The sequence below is a fragment of the Trichosurus vulpecula genome, chromosome 5 (assembly GCF_011100635.1).
Source record: "Trichosurus vulpecula isolate mTriVul1 chromosome 5, mTriVul1.pri, whole genome shotgun sequence".
Taxonomy (NCBI): domain Eukaryota; kingdom Metazoa; phylum Chordata; class Mammalia; order Diprotodontia; family Phalangeridae; genus Trichosurus; species Trichosurus vulpecula.
Window position 1 is genome coordinate 300,061,213 of NC_050577.1, and position 22,401 is coordinate 300,083,613.

The following is a 22,401-nucleotide window of genomic DNA, read 5'->3' on the forward strand; positions in this document are numbered from 1 at the left end:
GGAAGGTCAGTGCCCGTGGGGCTGAAGGGGAGCATGGAGCTGCCCTCCCCTCCTGCCTCCAGGGTGGGTTTGGGAGCAGATAAGGCCTTCCTGCCTTATCAGCATTTATCATGGGTGGCCTCTGCCCCCCAGGCTGGCCAGAGATGACCACCGGCCAGCCAAAACCTTGCTTACTGGGAGGCGTTTGGGGCTTTCTTTCTGGCACAGTTTGTGAGGTTCCGGAGCAGCAGTGTCCTCTCCCAGGATGACATTGGGTATGTTCTGCAAGAGACGGCCAAGGTCAACTTCTCTGAGCTCCCGACTGCCACGCTCCGGGCTCTGTCCCGATTCCTCCTGCAGGTGCGATGGTGTGGGAAGTTCCTGGGGAGGAAAGGGTTGGCCAAGAGTGTGGGGGAAGGTGGGAAGACACTGAGAGCTGAGGGGACTCGGCGGCCACATCCCGTGACTCAGCTGCCTAAAGTCATCAGGGTGAGGACGGACGGGCAGGTTTACTGGGAGGAGGGATAGGGGTCTCTGCAGAGACCGGGAAAGCTGGTGATGGCTCTGTAGAGCAGGATGGAGCCTAATTACGGTAGTGCCAGAGTGAGAGTGTGTGTGTGTCTGCCTGTGTGTCTGTCTCTCCGTGACTGCGTGTGTGTGTCTATGATTCTGTGTGTGTGTGTGTGCATGCATGCACGCATGTGTGTGTCCACGTTTGTGTGGCTGCCTTTTGCCAACCTGTAGTGGGAATGACAGATCCCCCAGGCTTTGCTCTGGTGTGACTAAGCCTCCCCTCCTGTGGCAGCACTGACTGTCCCCAGGAGGGCATCAGAGGCAGGCAGAGGAGCCCCCTGTGAGCTGTGTTCCCTAGCTGGCCTCCCCTGTACTGCTGTGTCCCTCAGGACTGGCCACCTGCTCCGTGCAGTGCGCTACTGGGGTCTTCAAGCCCAGCTTACAAGGCAGGTGGGGGGTGGGGCCTCACGGGGCAGTGCCAGCTCCATCCTCTGTAACACGTTCTGCATTCTCCTTCATGGATACCCCAGCCTCTTTTTAGCATCCTTCTCTCACTGCATGGAAGGGGCAGAACCATCAGACATGGTTTTGCAGCCTGTGCATTTGTGGTTGCTCTCCATCCCTCGGGTAGCTTCCTGCCAGTCTCCCCAGAGAGCTGTGGCATGAGGCTCCAGGGCGGCAATGAGGGAAGGTCACCCTGGATAAGGAGCCTCATCTCTTGGCTTGTCTTCCTCCCTGTCAGGTCCAGAGTACAGGCTCTCTGTCTAACCCAGGCCTGTCTACAACCATTCAGACTTTGCTGGAGACTCTCTCAGAAAGAAGCTCCACCCCGCCACACCATCAGGACTTGGTGTATCCTTTTTTGCAGCAGGAGGGGGCTAGTAGTCCTGAGCACCTTTTCCCAGAGGGCCCTGGATTTACAGAGAGCCCCCTGATTTGAGGCTGGCCAATCCAGGTCAAACTGGAGGGCTCTGAGTTCTAGATTCAATACAGGTGGATAAGGTCTGTGGTGCCAAGGAGGGGCAAGAACTAGGGTTCAAAGGATTTCTGTGGGTAGGGGACAAGGTAGCATCAGTATCTCCCCAGGCATCACTGAGGCATCAGTGAGAATAGATGAGGACTCTCCCCCCATCCCTAGGAATTCGATGGGACCATCCAACCTGGTGCCCTCCTCAGGAGGCTCTGGAGAGCAGCCCATAAGAACATTTGGTCCAAAATGCTGCCTTTAGCCACTTTTAGTCAAGTCTCCCTTGCTGTGGAGTAGGACCCAGACTTTTTGCTCAACCCCAAAGGGCAGAACCAGAAATGGGGTGGGGGGCAGCTTTCAGTCCAGTAGAAGAAAGAACATTCCTGAGGGTCAGAGCTATCCCAAGGTGAGTGGGCTGCCCCTAGACGTGGCTACTTCCCTCCCCTGCACCCAAGGTCTCCAAACAGAGGCCAGTGGCGACATCTCAGGAAGGTGGTCCAGAGGATCCTTGAACTAGAGGTTCAGGGGTCCCTTGGATTGTGCCCAGAGGAAAGCTCCTCTAGGCCCCTCCTAGGCAGGACCTTTGCCTCACCCCCTTTCCAGGCCCTTTAGCCAGAGGCAAAGCTTTCACTGGCTTGTCTTTGGAACCCCCTGGCACCCTCTAAGCTGCCCCTCCCTAGGCCCATTCTTGTGGTTATCTTCTTATGCCTGTGCTATCAGATGCCTCGGAGGGGTGGCAGTGTCCTTCTCTCACATCCAAGACTGAGCCAGAGAGGGGGAAAGGAGACGAGGCCCCAGCGCCGGGTTCGGGGAGCAAAGGGCAGCATTCCCAGCTTGGGCACTTACTTGTTCTGTTGTTTGATGGCAACCAGGAAATAAAAATGAGACATTCTATTCTCCTCCCACAGCATCTCTGATTCTTAGCTCTCTGGGACGAAGGGAAAGCAGCCACGGTGTCTCTGAGAACCAGTTCTGCCAGGCTACCTTAATTCCCTACTTGGCTGGGTTCTGAGCCTGTGAGGTCAGGGAAGGGCCTGGATACAATGGATCTGGATTTCATCAAAGCACAGTGCAGTGTTCCCCAGTATCCTCCCAGACAGGACAGGAAGGTGTGCGTTCATGGCTCTTAGATCTCTGAAGGGCCTTGGGAGGGTGTAGGATTATAGATTTAGACCTGGCCTGTAGGGCTGCGGCGACCCCAATGGAGGTGTTGAGTAATGAACTGATGGCAGCTTCTGGGGGTGCCCTTGGACCTGTCTGCAGCAGGATGAAGATGTATCCAGCTGTGGCTGACCCAAAGCTGGGAGCGGGAGCTAGTAACAGGAATGACGTAGGATTTAAAACCATCCTGAGGGGCAGAGCTGTGCTTTTGGTGGGGGTGGCCCCTAGCATTGAGGCTTCAGGGCAAAGACTAGGAAGATGTGGAGGGGGCCAGAGATCCTCCACAGAGTAGGAAGGGGCTGCTCATCTAATCCCCTCATTTCACAGACTGGGAGACTGAGGCCCAGACTGGGGAAGGGATTTGCCCAATACTGCAGAGCCAGCACTGTTCTGATTGCTTCGTGCTACCTGCCTCAACTTGAGATTGTAGCTGGGGCAGATGGAGAGCTCAGAACATCTGTGAAGACAAGGTTCTCCTCTCCTGAGGGCTCCTGTTGCAGCTAATAGTGTGCCAGAAACTAAACGCAATTCCCAAGTGAAGTCCGTCGTCCCACTGTATTGGGTGTTTCTAGTCAGATTCTCTCTGAGACATTGCTGCTGATTGTACACCCCATTTTAGGAAGGTCTAAGTGAGTAACTATGAGTGGTTCCAAGGAGGGGGGACCCTAATGATGAGGGGTCTGGGAGTGAGGTGGTGCAGAGAGACAGTGGGGGCTGACGGAAGCAGCCTGAGCAGTCCCGAGTCACACTGGCGTCCCTGTGCTTCAATGAAGATAACAATATGCACACAGCCCACCTCAAAGGTTTCCCCTCAAAGAACTCTGCAAGTGGGAGTCCTTCCGATTCACGGGTGAGAAAAGTTAGTGTGAATCGAGGGCTCAGAGGGAAACGACTGAAGACTCCAGGCACGCATGCCTGTCATGCGGAGAGATGCTCCAGATGGAGACTGAGGGAGGTGACTGCAAGGAAAAAAGATTTTTAGCTCATTAGGAGGCAGCTCTTCCAAGCAATAGACCTGCTCAGAGGGAGAAAAGACTGCCAGGGGAAAACAAAGATGGTGCTTCTTTCCTTGGACATAGAAGCAGTCAAGCAGTAAACATTCATGAAGCACCTACTGTGTGCCAGGCACTGTGCTGAGCACTTCTCATAGGGGCATTCCAGACTCTGGACCAAATTGTGAAGGCCCCTGGTGTCTGAGCCCACGACTTCCAGGCAGAGGGGAGGCAGGAGTGAGGATGGCCGACCCTGTCCAGGGGCACCTTGGTTGTCTCAACAGGAGAGAGAGGTGGGCAGCATAACCGAGCCCCTTAGGTTGTTTTTTTTTCTTTCCCCTTAAGTTTTGAAGCTCCAAAGAGCCGGTACTGACTTGGCTCAGTATTCCCCTTCCTGTCTCCTCCTGCGGTAACGCAGCCTCCCCCACCCAGGTGTGGTCCTGTCCTGCCTGGAGCATGGCCTGTGATTAGGCAGCCTGCCAGACTATGAGGCAGGAAGCCAGGTCCACAGGGAGACCATAGAATAATGCCCGAGTCTGCATGGTCAGACATAGGGATGGCTGGGGGCTGCTGCTGACTTGTACGATTTCACCAAGAGTCGGCCCCATCCATTCAGACCCTGGTTTAGCTTCTGTTGTCAGCATGAGTCCCTTCCCCTGAGTCAGGACTACAGGCCTCTCTTGAAGCTTTTATAGCACTGAACACACACCCAGGATCAGAGGATGCCAGGGCTGGGAAGGAGCTAGGAGCTTAGAACATGGAATGTCAGAGCTGGGCAGGAGTGGGGGTGGGATGGGGGTGGGTGCTTAGAACATGGAATGCCAGAGCTAGAGGTGCCTTAGAACAGGGAATGTCAGAGCTGGGAGGGAGCTTAGAACAGGGAATGTCAGAGATGGACAGGAGTGGGGGTAGGTGCTTAGAACACAGAATGCCAGAGCTAGAAGTGCTTAAGAACATGAGATGTAAGAGCCCAGGAGACCTTAGAACAGAGGATGTTAAAGCTGGGGGAGGGGGGCAGACTTTAGAACCTGGAATGCCAGAGTTGGGGGGGGAGCTTTAGAACATGGAATATCAGGCGTGTGTGGGTCAGCTTGAGAGCTCACACCAAGTGGTAGATGGCATGAGAGGCAGAGCATTCTAGACCTGGGGAACAGTCAGTGAAGATGGTGATGGAGTCAGGGCATTCCTGGAGGTTGAGTGGGAAGGTAGGAAGGGGCCAGGGTTGGAGGAACTTTAAATGCACAGCTTTCTATTTGATCCTGGGAGTGATAGGGAGCCAGGGGTGTTCCCAGATTAGGCAGGTTTGTGGTCAGTCAGACTGCTTTAGGCAAAGATTCCTTTGACATGGAAGTGGGTCATAGGCTATTGCCTCTGGCAGGAGTCCAGGTATAAGGTGATGAGAGGTGGCTCAGGGTGAGGCTCTGGGAAAGGAGAGAAGGGAGGGAGCCATGATAAGACTGGCCCCCAGATTGGACAAGGGGTCAGCATGAGAGATGAGTCCAGGATGAGACCGAGGTTCAGAGTCTGGCTCCCCCAGAATGGTGGCGCCTGCAGCAGGAAGAGGGGAGTCCAGTAGAGTTTTGTGGGGCAGGGAGAAGATGGACCTTCAGTGACTTGCTGCATCCAGTGCCCGGGGTCACCACCAGCATGTGGCAGAGGCTGGATTTAGGTCCAGGTCTTCCTGACATAGAGGCCAGGGGGCCTCTTGGCCAGCACCTAGTAGGTGCTTTATACATATTCATGGAATGGCATTTTCTCATAGTAGGGCCTTTTTCCACCAATGCAGATTCCACCCCTGTGGTTGGACTTCTTGTGATATCCTACACAACCAAAACTAAAAGGAAGTTTGGAATAGTGGAAAGAGGAGTGGATTTGGGTCCCAATCCCAACTTCTCCATGTACTAGTTGTGAGACATGGGTCTCAGTTTCCTCCTTTGTAAAATGATGAAGTCTGCTTCCAGATCCCAAACCTTGGATTTTGTGATCCCCAAAGTTCTCCCCTGGGAGATGGTCCATTAACTGAGCTTTGGCTGAGACTGAGGAGCACCCAGAAGAAAGGCAATGAGGAGGAGGAGGAAGTGCATTCCAGGCATGGGAGGGACAGAGAGTAAAAACAGTGCTCACAGCCAGCCTCTGGCCCCGTTTACCCACAAGTCTGAGTGGTTTGTAATTTATTCTAGAGCAGGAGTTCTTTTTTTTTTTTCTAAATAATTAATTTATTTTTAGCTTTCAACACTTACTTCCATAAGATTTTGAGTTTTAAATTTTCTCCCCCTCCAGCCCTCCCCAAGATGGCATGTGACCTGGTATAGGCTCTACTTGGCTCCACCAGTTGGTTTTCCGAAATATTCCATTAGCTGTATTTCCGGGGCATTGGCAGCCTTTGCCCTGCTGTGTCATTTATTTTCTCCATTAAACATGTTCTGGGAAGGCATCCATAGGCTTCACTAGTGGTAGCTGGGCCGCGGGGGGAAGAGCCCCCCTGCTCTGGAGGGAGCCTGGGGAAGGTTCTGGTGCTTAGATCTGTGTTTGGCCTTTGGAGCTTATTTTGGTAGCTGGAAGGAGCCTCAGTGACCAAGGTGAAAGTTGAGCAGGGCCTGGTCTCAGTGATGGCAGTGTGGAGGGGAAAGGAGGGGACTGGGTCTGAAAGGGCATGCCTGGATTCAGCTAAGCACAGGGCTGCAGGTGCAGCCCCGCTGAGCCCGGGGCAACTCTCCCTGGCTGCCAGGAGCTGATTTGCATCAACAGAAGGAGTTTCTGCTCTGGGAATTTCCCACATGATGAAATTCCCAAAAAGGAACCAGGCCCAGAGTGGGCTGGAAATGTGGAGGGACCAGAATCGTGCTTTGGTTGGTCGGGAGATGGTGTGATGGGAAGGATGCTGGATTGGGGATTGTGACCTGTGTGTAAGCCTTGCTTCCTCCTGAACCCACTGCTCTCCAGGGTCCCTGGAAGCTCTGAACATCCTGATTAGGGAGGCTGCCTACAGGCCCAGCTAACTGAGCAGGCCTTGAAGGAGGCCTGGACAAGCTGATACTCCCAAGCTTCTGGCAGGCTGGTGTTACAGGTCAGAGGAGGAGGGGAGGGTGTGGCAGGATCAGAGGACTCTGGGAGCCCAGACTGGAGAGGGCAGTGATTGTTTTTGTCTTTGTGTTCAGAACTCCAGGCACTGGGCTTAACAGACACTGGTGGATTGACTGCCCTTGGTCCCAGTCACACTGGTAGTGCCTAGAAAAGGGAGGATTTGAAATCTCCTCCTCTGACACCCCCAGGCCCAAGGCCTTTACTGTTCTCCACATCAGTGGTTTCAAGTACTTGAATCTGGTTATGGAGGCTCATAGGCTTTAGGGCTGATGGTTAACCAATCCAACCTTCAGTTTCTTTTTCTCAAATATTTTATTTTTTTCTAATTACATATAAAAAGTTTTTCATTTTTAAAAAAAACTTTGAGTTCCAAATTCTCTCCTTCCTTCCTCTTTCATCGAGAAAGCAAGCAATTTGATATAGGTTATACATGTGCAGTCATTCAAAACAGATTTCCACATTAATCATATTGTGAAAGAAAACATGGACAAAACAACCCAAGAAAAATAAAGTAAAAACCAGTCTGCTTTGAGCCGCATTGAGACTCTACCAGTTCTTTCTCGTGTGGTGGACGGTATTTTCCATCATAAATCTTTTGACATTGTGTACGATCGCGGTATTGCTGAGAAGAGCTAAGCCATTCACAGTTGTTAGGTTACTGTGTGCAAGGTTCTCCTGGTTCTGTTCATTTCATTTTGCATCAGTTTGTGGTTTTTCGGGTTCTTCTGAGAGCTTCCTGCGTCTCATTTCTTATAGCACAATGGCATTCCATTGTATCATATGCCACAACTAGTTTTGACTTCTTCCTCCGACATCTGCCTGTTCATACCCTTTGACCATTTATCCATTGGGGAATGGTTTGTATTATCGATTTGACTCAGTTCTCTATATAGTTGATAAATGAGGCCTTTATCAGAGAAACTTGATATAATTTTTGCCCTCCATTTTCTGCTTTTCTTCTAATCTTGGCTGCATTGGTTTTGTTTGTGCAAACACTTTTAAAATTTAATGTAATCAAAATTATCCATTTTCTATCCTGTAATGCTCTCTCTTGTTTGGACGTAAATTCTGCCCGTATCCATAGTGAACCTTCCAATTTCACAGAAGACACAGGGGCCTGAAGACGAGGGGCTTGACCAAGACCACACAGCTGGAAAGGACCTTAGAGGTCACAGAGTTTTACCATGGAGGAAACTGAGGCACAGTACCTGGCCAAGGGTCTTACACACGGCCGGTACCCGAGGTGGGATTTGAATCCGGGGTCAGTGCCCCTGGGCTGGAGTCCGCCGCCCTGGGCACTCCCGAGGCTCGGACCGCAAGTCATTGCGAACAGCTGGGCCAAAACTTACAAGTGCAGGGAGGGGGAAAACTCGGGCTCGGAAGGGGCGGAGTCGCGGGGCTGGGGGCGGGGCGTCCAGGCGGGGGGGGGAGGAGCGATGGGGGCGGGGCAGGGGCGGGGCAGGACGCAGCTAGGGGAGGGGAAGGGGTGGCCGGCTGGCCCGCGGACTACAAACCGGGGGCTGCCGGGAGGAAATGACGTCAGAGAGGGCGGTGCGGAGGCTGGAGCGGGAGCGGGACCTGTGGCACCGGCGGCGGCGGCAGCAGCAGCAGCAGCACCCCGGGCGCCCCGCGCAGCGATCCCCATGTGGGCGGCCCGCACTCCCCAGTGAAGACTCCCCTGCGGCGGCGGCCCGGGTTCCGGGGCTCGGGGTAGGCGGCGGGCGATCGCCCCGGACTCGGGGAGGGGGCGAGGGCGCCCCGGGGTGCGGGCTCTGCGGCCAAGGACCCCGCGCCCACCCCGCTTGGCCTCGGTCTGCCCCTCTGTAAAGTGGGGCTTGGGCCGAGTGACCTCCGGGGGCTTCCCAGGCTCTGTCCGTGACCCGGGGGGGAGGGGCGGCGCGGCCGGCACTTGATCTCCGGCCGGCAGGGGGGGTGGAGATCAGCGGCTGCCAGCCGGGGGCTGATGGTGCCAGGGCAGGCCGGGTGCGCCGCGGGGAGGGGCTGTAGGGTCTCTGTGCCCCCGCACCAGCACACAGTAGGCGCTTTCCGCGGGAGGCCATTCATTAAGTGACTCACCCAGGGTCACACTGAGGTCTCCTCCGGACCGCGCCACGCGGGCGCCTCTCGCCCTTGGGTGACTTAGGTGATAACAGGTAGAGGGGGGAGGTGGGGTTAAGAGCATGAATCCAGCCTTTTCCTTTTTACATCAGGGGAAACTGAGGCCCGGGGGAGGGGAAGAGATGTGCCCAGCGTTCAACAGCCGGTTGTGGCAGTCAGAATTTGAACCGGGACCTCAGGAGCATAGGGGAGGGACAGCAGTGCTCATCCTCACGTCCAGGGCCTCGCTGCTGGCCCCACTCACTTTCTCTGCCTCCAGGGCCTCCACCATGGACCTCTCCGGGCTGAGCGCTTTCTGCCTGATGCTGATGCTGATGCTGACGCTGGCCGGCGCGGCTGCTTCGGACCCGGACCCGAGCCTGGAGATCTGTATCCTTCCTTGGGCGGTGGCGGCTGGCCTGGCCCTGGCCTGGAGGGAGGCTGGCCGGGGACAGGAGACACCCTGGGCCCTCATTGCACAGAAGGCAGAGGGAGGCCCAGAGAGGGGGCATTTGGCCTGGGTCGGCTGGCTCCCGAAGCCTCCTCCAGCTCCCCCACCGAGGGGCCGGCTGGCTGGACCGTGCGTGGCCTCTGTCCTCCCGGGAGCCCCGGAGGGGTCAGGGAGGGGACACGATAACTACAACACAAGCTGACGGTAGCAGCAGCCCTTCTCATTTTTGTCGTGTGGTTATAGGCCAGGAACTGCCGGTCAGTCAGTAAGCATTGATTAGGCCCCTGTTGTATGCCTAGGCTCTGTGCTGAGCACCAGCCCTTGGGGAGTTCACAGCCTGATGGGGAGAGATGACCGACAAACACCCTGTACCAACAGGCCAGACATGGCCAAATGGGAGATAATTCACAGAGAGAAGGAGCCAGGATTAAGGGGATAGGGAGGGCTTTCTGTAGCAGGGGAGACTTTAGCTGGAACTTGAAGGAAGCCAGGAGGTGGAGATGAGGAGGGAGGGCGTTCCAGGCAGGGGGCACAGCCAGGGCAAATGCCTGGAGTCAGGAGATGGAACAGCCAGGAGGCCAGGGCCAGTCCAACCCCCGCCCCGTTTTTCAGATGTGGAAGTTGAAGACCAAAGGGGGAAGGAATTTGTCCAAGGTGAGATTTGAATCCAGGTCCTCTGATGACTGGCTCTTTCCAAAGGACCAGGCCTGCCTTCCCCCCAGCAACCCTGTGATGTAGCTACTTCAGGTATTACTGTCCCCTTCTTCCAGATGAGGGAACTGAGGCTGAGAGAGGGACATGGACTTGTCCAAGATTACATGGCTAGGAAGCATCGTTCATTCAACAAACAGTGTCTTCTCTGTACTAGAAGCCAATAGGGGATGCCGGTGAGAGAGCACTGAGTTCAAATCCTGCCTCAGACACTGGCTGTGGGAACCCTGGTCAAGTCACTTCACCACTGCTTGCCTCAGTTTCCCTGATTGTAAAATGGAGTTAGGAACGACACCACCTCCCTGGGTTGTTGTGAGAATCAAACGAGAGAATCTCTGTAAAGCCTCAGGGCAGCAGCTGGCACGTAATAGGTGCTCCACAGAACGCTCGCTTCCTTCCTACTGTGTGTCGGGGGAGACATTCAAGCTTCAGCTGCACATCTGGGGTCGTCACTGAGCCTCAGTTTCCTCCCCTGTAAGTGGTGCTATCTGTAGTGCTTGGGATCCATCCTCCCCTTATTGCTCAAGGGACCTCGGGGGCCCCGGAGTCAGATCTCATTTTATAGAGAAAGACACTGAGACACAGAGAAGACACACGGCCCAGGTCTGACAGTCCTCCCCCTCTCCCTCCTCTCTCTGTCTCTGTCTCTCTCTGTCTCTGTCTTTGTCTCTCTCTCTCTCTCTCTCTCTCTCTCTCTCTCTCCCTCCCTCCCCCTCCCTCTCCCTCCCTCTCCCTCTCTCCCTCCCTCCTCTTTTTCTCATTCTCCCTCCTTCTTGCTCTCTCTATACACACACACACACACACGTAGACATGTACATATATATTTGCGCTTCATTTTCTTGGGCCCTGTTACATCCCCCAATAGGATAGAAGCTCTTGGTGGGCAGGGCTTGTCTACTTTCTGCCCTCGGCCTCGGTGCCTTTCCTGTGGGAGGTCGGCTGTGTGTGCTCATTTCGAGGACCGTTCTGACGACCGGCCTGGGGTTCCCGGCCTTAACCAGGGCCTCAGACAAGAAGCTGTTTGCGGTGAAACGCAAGGACCAGATGAAGGCCCTGAAGAACCTCATTGAGCTGAACGACATCCACCAGCAGTACAAGATCATCGACGTCATGCTCAAGGGCCTCTTCAAGGTGAGCCCCAGATCTGTGCCGCCCGTGGGTCTGGGGAGCTCCGCCCCCATCAGGCCCAGGGAGGAGCCCAGGAATTAGCAGGAGAAGGTCCGGAGGGTGCAACCCTACGGGATGGTGACTTTGTCATCATGGTCGCCTTGTAATGGATGAGGAAACAGGCTGGAGAGGGAAGGGGCGTTTGGGGAGTCCTCTCACTCCAAGCAGCCCTGCTTCCTTCAGGGACAGGCTCAGGGCTTGGACCGAGCCCTCCCTTAGCTCGACGAGCATTATTAGGCACCAGGAATTGTGCCCTCAAAGAAGTTGGGTGGGGAACACTTGGTATAGGGCGTGATTTCTGAGCTGAGCCTGGAAGGAAGCCAGGAAAAGGTGAGGCCCTGTGAGCAGGGAGAGCCTTGTGGGTCCAGGGTGAGCTGGTCAGTCATGGAATGGCAGAAAGCCCAGTTCTGGGGGCTATGTCCGGTGTGAGATGGGGCAGGATCTCACTGTCCAGCCCATGGCGAGCTCAGCTTCCCTTTGGAGCCTGGTGGGACTGGGCTGTCCTGGGTGGTGCTCCCAGCGCCAGGGGCCGGGAGGGCCAGGAGCGCCTCCTCCTTGGGGAGAGCCCCTGCTGCTTCCTCTCTCTCCCATGTTACACACAAAGGCTGTGACTTGTGGAATAATGGAATTCTTCCTGGCCAGCCCCCCAGCTCTCTCTTCACTTCTGCCTGTTACCTTTCACCCGTGACCCTAAAACCTACTGGAATGAGAGCCGCGATTGTCAGCCATGCCCAGAGTTCTACTCCATCCCCCCTTCCCTGGAGAGCCTGGGCAGGATGGGGCATCCTCTGGCTCTGGTCTCCACCCTCCGCCTGCTTCCCCCACCTTGCTTGTGGCGGGGGGCTCAGGATTAGGGGTGGGGGAGAGTGCCTGAGCCCCTACAGGGCCTGCTTTAGCTTCTTCACTGACACGAGAAGTCAGGTGGAGAGGGAGATGCAGCCGTGGCCCTGGATCCAGAAGACCCGGGTTCAGATTCTGTCTGTGAAGCCTATTGTCTGTGTGACTCTGGGCAGATTGGTTATGTTCCCCAGACTCAGTTTCCTCCGTTATAAAATGAGGAGTCTGGATCCGATGGCCTCTGAGTCTAGGTCACCTAGGCCTGTGGCCCCTCCACGTGAAGGTGGGAGGGAGCAGGAGGCATCGGGAGGCTGGGGGCGCTCACAGAATTCTGGCCCCTACACCAGGGCCCTCCCTCCCTCCCCAGCCCAAGGCCTTGAGCCTTGGCCAAGTCTTTGCCTCCTGGATTTGTATCCATGGCTTTATGAAGAGCCTACTATGTGCACTGTACTAAGGGCTGGGAATACGCAGAAAGGCAGAAATGGGGTCCCAGCCTCACAGAGCTCCTCTTTCTCCAGGAGAGGGCAGTGACCATGGGTGAGGCTGGCCCGGACCAAGACATAGTTGGCGTGTCCAGGCGGGGTTGGAGGTTGCTGACCTTTCCCCTCTTCTCCCTCCTCCATCTCCCCCTCCTCCCTGACCCCCTCCTGCACGTGTCTCCTAGGTGCTGGAGGACTCCCGGGCTGCCCTCCTGGCAGCTGACGTCTTCCCCGACGGGCCCTTCCCAGAGGACGAGAAGCTGAAGGACGGTAGGCAGCGCCTGGGCCCCTGCACCCTCTCCATCTCCTTGCTCACACCTAATCTGAGCATCGGCTTCGGGTCCTAAGAGAAAAAGGGAGACTGAGGTTCTGGGTGTGACTGCTTGGTGCCAAACGTGTCTTACTCCCGTGAGACCCTGGGCAAGTCATTGTGGTGACGTGGAAATCCGGAGTCCGATTCCAGCTCTGAAGCTTATTATTAGCTGGCTGACCTTGACCTCTGTTTGCCTCCGTTTCCTCATCTTTAAAATGGCAGCAGTCACAGCGCCAACTGCCCAGGGTGGTTGTGAGTGCCAAGGGAGATGAGATATTATTACTACAGAAGCCCTGCTGGGAGCTTGGGCAGGTCCCTTGGATTCCTTTTCTGTCAAACAAGGGGTTGGACTCCATGGCGCTGTGGCCTGCCTGGCATTGGTTCTTGGAGACTTCTGACCCCACATCTAGAGATTTTACCATTTCACATTCCCCATCCTGCCTCCCTCAGATGACCCCCTTCCCCTGCTGCCCCACTTCTCTTTAAGGTGTAAAAGGTGTGGGCACATGTAGCTGTAAGGCTATGGGAGCCTGGCCAAGACACACAGTGGGAAGTCAGGCTCAGTGATAGTTGCAGTTGCAGCCTGGAGACACCTCTGTAAGGACTCTTGGTTCAGCTTCTTGGGTGTGAGCGCCTTGCGGGGTCAGAGCAGCAGCAGGGCCCCCCCCCCTCCCCATCCCCATATGCCAGATGGAAGTACACAGAACTGCTGAAACAGGGTCTGTGTGAATGAAGCGGGTCACATTTTCCTGATCCCCCGATTGTCAGCCTTTTTTTTTTTTGTGACTTGATTCCTCCTTCATTTTACAACCTTGTTTTTCTGGACTTTTCCCTCTTTCAACCTTGTTTCCTAGGTGCTCACACTAAGTTAAACATCCTCATTCTAGACCTATAAATACCAATCTGGTCTTTCTGTTAAATTTTGGCTCGTTATTAAAAATTGACTTTCTCCCTGCCCCCATTTGGGTAAAAAAATACCCATAAATCCTTGTGACAAATATGCATAGTCAGGCAAAGCAAATTCCTGCATTGGCCTTGTCCAAAAATACAGGCTTTATCCTGCCCCCTGAGTCTATCTCCTCTTTGTCTTTCCTGGTCTCTTGGAATCGTGGTTGGTCGTTGACCTGATCAGAATCTCCGAGTCTTGTTTTTATGGTGGTATTGTTACTATATGACCTCTTGTGGTTCTGTTCACCTCACCCTTCATCAATGATGTAAGCCCTCCCAGACTTCTTCAAATCTATCTGTTTTATCATTTCTTATGGTATAATGTTCTATAATATTAATGTGCTGTAATTTGTTTATTCATCTCCCAATTGATGGGCATCCCCTCAGTTGCCAGCTGTACCCACATGGACAAATATATATATATATATATATATATATATATATATATATATATATATATATATATATATATATATATATATATATATATATATATATGGGTATTTTTGTACCCATGTCCTTTTCCTCTTTCTTTAATCTCTTTGGGGTACGTGCCTAGTAGAGGTACCCTAAGGTCAAAGGGTGTGCACAGTTGAGTTGCCTCCTAGAATGGCTGGATTAATTCACAGCTCTACCAACAGTGCATTAATGTGCCTGTTTACCCACATCCCCTCCCATATTTATTTGCTAATCTGATGGATATGAAATGGAACCTCAGAGTTGCTTTAATTTGCATATTTCCTAATCATTAGTCATTTGGAGCATTATAAAAATGTGGCTATATATAAATTTGGTTTCTTCCCTTGAGAACTTACAACATTTTTTAAATGGGGAGTAGCTCTTATTCTTATAAACGTGAATCGCTTCATCTTGGAAATGATACTAGACTGTAAGCTCCTTGAGGGCAAGGACTGTCTTTTGCCTCTGTACCCCCAGTGCTTAGCACAATGCTCATTTTATCTTCTGTGATGCTTTTTGGTGTTTGTTTGGTCGTGGTTTCTTCATGCTATCCTTAGCTCAAAAAGTGAATTTCTTCTTTGTTCCTCTAATTTGTTGAAAATGTGCCCCTTTGGGATGTGGTGTGAGATGTTTAGTCTGTACCTACTTTGTGCCAGATGACTTTCTACTTTTCCAGCAGTTTTTGTCAAATGATGAGCTCTTCCCCCAAGACGGGGTTGTCAAACATTGGGTCCCTTTGCTTCTGTATATTGAATGAATGAATGATTTGTTAATGGCTTCCTATGTGCAAAGCACTGTGCTCAATGTTGGGGATATAGATACAAAGTAAGATAGTTGATGCTTTGGACGAGCTCCCATTCTAGTGATGGAGGTCTGTGTGTGTGTGTGTGTGTGTGTGTGTGTGTGTGTGTGACGTATACCTAATCTGTTCCTGAGTCTCACTTTTTTTGTATGCCACATGGGGATAGCCGTTCCTGCCCTGTTGGGTTCCCAGGGCTCTCAGGAGGATCGGAGGCGATGGGCGCGCAAGGTCTTGGCACACTCTGCCGCCTCTTTCATTGTGCCTTCTTAATAGGTCTGATTGTGAGGCAGACCCTTCTTTGCACAGTATTCAAGGTCTTCCCTGCAAGAACCCCAGGGTGACTGATTAGAAGGTGAGGCCAAAGGAAGGGAGGGGAGGCTGTCTTCATGCTGCCGTCACCCACCCTGCATTGGGAGAGGCTGTCCCCTCACTCGGACATCACGAGATCCCAGATCTAGGGCTGGAAGGAACCCCAGAGGCTGGCGAGTCCAACTCTTCTCACCTTACCGATGGGGAAACTGAAGCCAGGGAGGTTCTTTCCACCCCCCGGCTGCCTACCTGGCCTTCAGACTCGTTCATTATACTCCCAGAGGGAGCAGAAAACTAGCCGCACCCTGAGCCCCCAGACCCTGATCAGGAGCTGCGAGGCCTGCTGCGCCAGGAGAAGGCCGTGGCCAGCTTATGGGGTGGCCACTATGCCCATCCCCCCAGGCACAGACCAGGGGAAGGTTCCTGCTACTGCTTTAAGCTTTACAGAAAGATTTCTTCACAGCAGCACCCGGGAGGTGGTTGGGCAAGTCGTGCTGTAGCCATTTCCCAGATGAGGTTCAGTGGGTTAAGTGGGGTCACCTCCAGTCACCCAGTGAAGATGTTCTGAGCCAGGTTCTGTCCTTGATTCAGGGGTCCCAGGCCCTTGCTTGGGCTTTCAGCCTTTGGGGTGGGGCGGGGAAGGACTGGGGGGGGGCCTTGCTTCCTGGGGCCCTTTCTGTCCCCTGGTGCTGAGAAGCGGCAGATGGTGCTGGCACTAGGTGTGCCTTGGGAGGTGTTTGCGAGAGAACCAAGGGTAACAGGTGCCATAGCTCCCCATCCTCGGTGGAGCAGCCACGTGGGGGACCCCCCCAGGCCATTTACCAAGCACCCACTGTGTGTCTAGAGTGCCGTGCTGGGCTCTTTGAGGGGATGTCGCTCCGCTGAGATGGTCTCCTGCCCTCAGGGTCCTTACAGTCTAGAGGAATAAGGCAGAGTAAAAGGCCAGTGCATAGAACTAGGGGTCCACTGGAGAGGCTTGAGACAGGCCCGTCAGGAGAGACATCTGCTGAGACAGCCGCACCAACAGACGATTTTGGAATTTATTTTAAATTAAGAAGAACTGATGGAAGCCAAGGAGAAAAATGAGGCATTTTAGAAAATAGTTTTGTTGTGGAGTGGTTTCTGTCGTGTCTAACTCCTCGTGACCCCATTTGGGGTTGGTTTGCTATTTCCTTCTCCAGCACATTTTACAGATGGGAAAACTGAGGCAATCAGGGTGAAGTGACTTGCCCAGGGTCACACAGCTAATAAGGGTCTGAGGCTGGATTTGAACTCGGGTCTTCCTAACTTCAGGCCCGGCACCCTATCCACTGCACCACCCAGCTGCCCCATTTAACTGGTTAAATGGTGTAATAGGAAGCCCTAATCTTAGAGTCAGGAGACTAGGGTTCTGCCCCTTTGGCTTCTCTTTGGGGTTCAGTTTCCTTTTTTGTAAAATGTGGGGGGGAGTAGGCTAGGTGACCTCTGAGGGCCCATGGAGCGCTGGATCTAGGATCCCATGATCCCATGGGGCATGATGGCCTTGGACAGAGTAGGAAGTCCCTCCAAGGGAGTATCAGCTTCGCCACCCTCCGCCACAGAGGCGATGCGCCCTTAGTCCCCTGCCGTGCTAACATCTTGTGAGTCTCTGAGGCCCAGATGGCCGTACATGGAGCTCGCTGCTCTCTCTGTGATGGGGCCTGCTGGGCTGGGACATCTCTGGACTTCTCTCTGGAATGGCTGGTTCTGGGGGGCCTGGCAGGAGCTTCGATGCTGAGCCGGGAGGAGCCCGGGGCCTCCCAGAGTCTGATCCCTCTGAGGCCAGAGCGGGGAGCTGGCCTGCTTGCTCCAGGTCACCCACGCCGCACTGGAAGGAGCAAAGCTGAGATTCAAACCCACACCTCTGCCTCCTGCCATCCATGCTGAATTTTATGTGAAGATCATAGAAGGGCACTAGGGTCATCCAAGCCAAGCCTCTGTTTTTCAGATGAGGAAACAGGCCCAGAGAATTTAAGGGACTTGCCCAAAGTCTCTGAGTGCCAGAGCCAGGATTTGAGCCCAGGGCCTGTGACGCCTCTTGAGTTCCTGGGTTGAGCCAGCCTGGAGGAGACAGTGGGTCCAAGCAGCAGGAAGTAGGGGGGGTCCGGGAGTTAGCTCCCCCAAACTCGGCGCTCACCCGGGCCTCCTCTCCCAGCATTTTCCCACGTGGTGGAGAACACTGCCTTCTTTGGCGACGTCGTGCTCCGCTTCCCCAAGATCGTCCATCACTACTTTGACCGGAATTCCAACTGGAACCACCTCATCCGCTGGGGCATCAGCTTCTGCAACCAGACAGGCGTCTTCGACCAGGGCACCTACTCCCAGCTTCTGGGCCTGGTGAGTCAGGCCTGTGGGGCAGAGGAAGGAGGCGGGATGGGACCTGGCACCGTCTTCTCCAGCCCGAGGGCTTCTTCACTGGCATCACCCAAGGGTCCACCCCCTTCCCTCAATTCTGGGCCTCCAGTGCCCCCTGCCCTCCCCCTCCCTCCTACTGCAGGACTCGGAATTGAGGGGCATGACCGGCTTCTCTCCAAGCCCTGCTCTGGAGTTGTAAATGCCACAGATAACATAGCTTGGATTTGTCTGGTGCTTTAAAGGTTAAATCCTGGCTCCACCACGGCCCAGACCTGGGTTCACTTCTGCTAATTATTAGCTGTGATTCGAACCCAGGTCCTCTGCCTCCCAGGGCAGTAGCCTTCCTGCCTCTCTGTAATGTCCTGGGGGAGTCACTCCCCCTTCTGTGCATAGGGGCAGACTGCTGGAGGCCCCAGGCTGGGCACTGGGCACTGGTCCACACTTGCTCAGCCTTCAAGGACAGTTCTGGGCTCCTGGGGCCGTGGCACCACTGCCTGGTCCAGCTTCCCTGCCCTCTGGTGCCCCCTCCTCTTGGCAGGAGCAAGCCCCTCCCCCAGTCTGGTCCCCACCCTGGATCTCAGCTCTGTCCCTTTGGCCCCTCCCCCATGTGGTGCTCTCCCCTCCCCCTTGGGCTTCCTCTGCTCTCCAGCCTCCTATTAGTCCTTTACCCTTTTTATTCACAGATGTGGGATTTTAATAGATAGATGGGGGGGGGGTCACCTGAGTTGAGCAAGTCACTTTTAGGACAGGGAGATCTTTTAGGAGCATTGACACTCGAGTCAGATGGGGCCCAAGTATGGGACCAGAACAGAGACAACTGGGCAGGTAAACTGAGGCAGACAGCCCTAATGGTGCTCTTTTGTTCTTGGGGCCCTGCAGATGGCTCAGGAGCTGGGAATTGGTGAGAGATCCCCAGACTATAGGAACCCCTTTACAACAGACCACTCAGAGGTGAGTGGGGGGGAGGGAGGCCATCATGTACTGAGCTGTTGGGCCAGGCTTCCCTCCGATGTGGGCTGGGGCGGGAGGGGTGGGGGGTGGTGGGTGGTGAGAGAATTTTAAAAAAGAGAGTTCATTGACCCTGGTTTCCCTCAGATTAAATTCCCCTGAATAGGGGATAGTGACAGGACCTGTGACTTCATGGGGAACTCCCGAAGGAGGGCGCTCCCTCCACCAAACCAGGGCTGGACCTTCTCTGTAGCTTCTCGTCCTTGAGAATTGCCCAGAGCACTGGGAAGGTCAGCAGTGACCGGCTCATGGTCACATCGCCCAGTGTGTGGCAGAGCAGGGCGTGACCCCAGGTCTGCCTGGCTCTCCCATAGCTACACAGAATACATACACAATCCTGTTCAGGGCTGGGGATGCTGCTTGGGTAGCCTGTCTCCCTCCCTAACTTTGGGGAAGGCTGCTGGCATTAAGAATCTGCCACAGCCTCTTCCCAGGAGGGGAAGTCCAGGGGTCAGCCCTGAATCTGACCTCTTCTTTCCACTGGTAGTCCTTCCAAGGTACCGACCCCTTCCAGAAGGCCCTGAAGGAAGAGGAGAGGCGCCGGAGGAAAGAGGAGAAACGGAAGGAGATCCGGAAGGGCCCCCGAATCTCTCGCTCCCAGTCAGAGTTATAGCCCTTGGCTTGCTCCTGGGCCGGCAGGGCTGGGATTCCAGAAGAGGAGGGAATGGTGCATTTGGAGACCGCCTCTTACTTCAGGTGGGTAGAGGACATCCTGGCCTCCACCTGGGGACTCAGCCGTCCCACTGCTTCCCAAGGGTGCAGACAGTTGAGAAAGAGCACCTCATCCTGAGGTGAAGACCAAGTGTCCTGGGGGAGTAAGGACCCCCCACCAGAAGGGGCCCATGCTGCCCCTTTCAAGCCCAGGACCTTAAGAAGCCTGTTTTCTCCTCCAAGACTCGTGCTCTGCCAACCAAATAAGTGTGTGGAGCATCCTAGACCGAAATGATCCAGGCTGGGGCCTCAGCCTGGCATCTCCTTGCCAAGAGAGGGCTCCTGCTGGGCCCCCCGGCACATTCCTGCCTTGGCAAATGAGTCACCTGCCCCCTTTGCAAAGACAATAAATTCAGCAAACTCTTTAGATACATCTCTGGCCCCTGCTGGTGGATCAGGGAGGGGTGGGGATGATTCCAGGAATCCTGGGGCAGAGGGGGAGTACCTGGTGAAGCTTTAGGAGGCAAAGAAAGAGGGAGGGCATAAGCAGCCTGAATCCCCAGGGCGGGCTCCTGGAGAGGCCTAGAGCTTCTGGGGGATTTGTCTCCATACCCCCAGCAGTTCACACACTGCCTGGCACACAGCAAATGCTTAATAAATCCCCATTCTACGAAAGAAGGAAGAGTGTAGGCAGCGGCTTTTCAGATGAGATAACATGATTTTATCTGACAGATGTCTTATTAAGCCCCTACTGTGTGCATGGTACCTAAGCTGCAAAGATGGAAAACAACTGGCCCGCCCTTCAGGCAGCTTACTGTCTAGGGCAGGGGGGCTTGGCCTGAAGTTCATAGACCGCTCCAGGGCCCAGGAATAGATTTCACAAGGCCTGGAACTTTTTTTTTTTTTTTTTGCAGGGGGTAAGGCAGGGCAATTGGGGTTAAGTGACTTGCCCAAGGTCACATAGCTAGTAAGTGTGTCAAGTGTCTGAGGTTGGATTTGAACTCAGGTCCTCCTGACTCCAGGGCCGGTGCTGTACTCACTGCGCCACCTAGCTGCCCCAAGGCCTAGAACTTTGATGAGAAAGAAAGTCCCTTTATTTTTACTAATCTCATCTGAAAGTCAATCCATGAGCATTTATTAAGTACCTACTATGTGCTAGGCAGAAATGCTGGGGATACAAAGAAAAGCCAAACAGCCTCTGCCCTCAACAGCTTCACAGTCTAACCTGGATTTTCCTCCAAGTTTTTAAAAATGGAGAAGGTCCGGCAGCAGTTGGTGTCCGGCAGCGGTTCTCGGCGTCCGGAAGACTGTTGAGGGAGCACACTGAGTCTAAACTGTTTTCATAATAATGCTGAGATGGTTTAATCTATTTTGGTGGGCCCACATAACCCAGGGGAAAGACCATCTATCTGCTCCTTGGAGGGTGTTCCATGATCAGTCTGAGCCCCCTGAACCTTGCCTCCTCTGTAGAATGAGGGGTTGGACTTCCAGACTTCTTGGAGCCCAAGTGCATGTAGGGAGGGGGCCTTGCAGACTGGGAAGGGTCTCAGCTGGCCCAGAGGTTAGGAAGGTGAGGCGGCTTCTAGGGATTTACCAGTGACCTTCGGCCTTAAAGAGCCTGTCTTCAAATGTGTTGAGGCTGAGGGGCAGTGGCCCAGCTGGAGCTTGGGAGTCCAGAGTTTGGCCCAGCAAAGATGGGTGCTGCTACTGGGGTGACCTTCTCTTGGCCTGTTTCCTCACCTGGAAAGAGGGATTTTTACTGGGTTTAAGGTCTCCTCCATCTCAAACTACGCTCCTTGTGGTCAAGGATATCTGGGTTTGAGGCCCAGCGCTGACACAATTCACTTAAAGTCTGGGACTCAGTTTCCCTATCTGTAAGTTGAAGGAGGTGGTACTAGAACCAGGTTCTAATCCTTCTTGGGGTGTGGACCTCTCTAGCAGACAGTCTGGAGCCCTTCTCAGAATCCAGTTTTTACAAATAAAAAAAGTTTAATTACAATATAGTGATTGACATATTTCAAAACCTAAGTTCAGGGTCTCTGGTTAAGACCCCCTCTAAATCCTGAGTCCCACCCTGGCCTGACCCCATGCACTGGTGCTCTGGGATACAAAGATCGAGGGTTTCTTGGTTACTGGCCTCCAGGAATTTGTGATGAGTGCCTGGAGGGGACTTTAGTCCAGAAAGTGTGGTTGAGACAGAGGGGAGATTTTGCTTAGGTGGGTCTGGTGCCTGAGGGGTGAGCATGGTAGGAGATGCTCCTGGGTTCCCCAGGGATAGGTCTGTGCAGGGTTGACACATTGTGGAAGGGGATGCTTTTTGGGGGGAATCAGAGGACCTCAGTGGGTTTCCTGGTTCTGTTACCTGGGTAACCTGGAGTGAGTCACTGGGCTTCTCTGCAAAATGGGAGGGTGGGAATAGATGGGGAGTAGATGGCCTCTCATGTGTAAGTTTAGGGGACCTCCATTAAGGTGGGGAAAGGGGGTGGCAGGTGTGGAGGGGGAAGGGCTGGGGTTGAAAGAATGCTGGGGAAGAGGGAGTAGGGGAGGGTCTCTGAATGGTACCGAGTCTCAGTTTCCTGCTGGGTTAGTATTTCAGGGGAAGGTGGGAGGAGAGTGTGGGATGACCCTGAGGTCACAGAGGAAGACCTGACTGATGACCATTGTTAAACCTGAAAACTTGGTTGAAGGAAACAACAGAGCTAGGTGATAGAAAAATCCATGTTGTTTATTATTTTCCCTTAAAGCATAGCGGAGCTAGCTTACTTGTACGTACAAGGAGTCAGAGTATAAACTCTGGCTGCCTGAACAAAGCAATGAGAAAGCTTATATACGTTATTTTAGCAGAGCTAGCAAGCCTGTATGACCTCATTTTTATGACCCCCATGTATGTTTAACCATGATACAAGAAGAGTATTTTCCTTAATGGAATAGATTGTAAATACAACAAATTAGATAGTTGTCAAAGTGTCAATTGGATTTGTAGCCCCAGGATCTCTGTGTTTAATTGGCCATTAACATTCCATAACATAGTATATGCCCATAAAATATTAGGATAAGGAAAAGTCACATAATTCAAGATAGTGTCTGGGCTCAAGGTTTT

General features: G+C 53.7%; 2 protein-coding genes across 2 annotated transcripts in view; both read left to right on the plus strand.

The window, feature by feature from the left end:
• The window catches only part of MEI1 (meiotic double-stranded break formation protein 1), a 72,613-nt gene extending 70,282 nt beyond the window's left edge, over nucleotides 1-2,331 (plus strand). Inside the window, exons 29-31 of the mRNA XM_036760284.1 lie at nucleotides 208-339; nucleotides 1,235-1,344; nucleotides 2,180-2,331. Of these exons, the coding sequence (XP_036616179.1) occupies nucleotides 208-339; nucleotides 1,235-1,344; nucleotides 2,180-2,225 (288 nt within the window). The 3' untranslated portion in view covers nucleotides 2,226-2,331. The remainder of the gene's footprint in view (nucleotides 1-207; nucleotides 340-1,234; nucleotides 1,345-2,179) is intronic.
• A 5,909-nt stretch (nucleotides 2,332-8,240) lies between these two features.
• CCDC134 (coiled-coil domain containing 134) lies at nucleotides 8,241-21,298 on the plus strand. Its single transcript, XM_036761507.1, has 7 exons — nucleotides 8,241-8,406; nucleotides 9,074-9,183; nucleotides 10,965-11,086; nucleotides 12,624-12,708; nucleotides 17,443-17,624; nucleotides 18,522-18,593; nucleotides 19,138-21,298. The coding sequence occupies exons 2-7, from the start codon at nucleotides 9,084-9,086 to the stop codon at nucleotides 19,261-19,263; spliced, it is 687 nt and encodes a 228-aa protein (XP_036617402.1). The 5' UTR covers nucleotides 8,241-8,406; nucleotides 9,074-9,083; the 3' UTR covers nucleotides 19,264-21,298.
• Nucleotides 21,299-22,401: the final 1,103 nt, after the last annotated feature.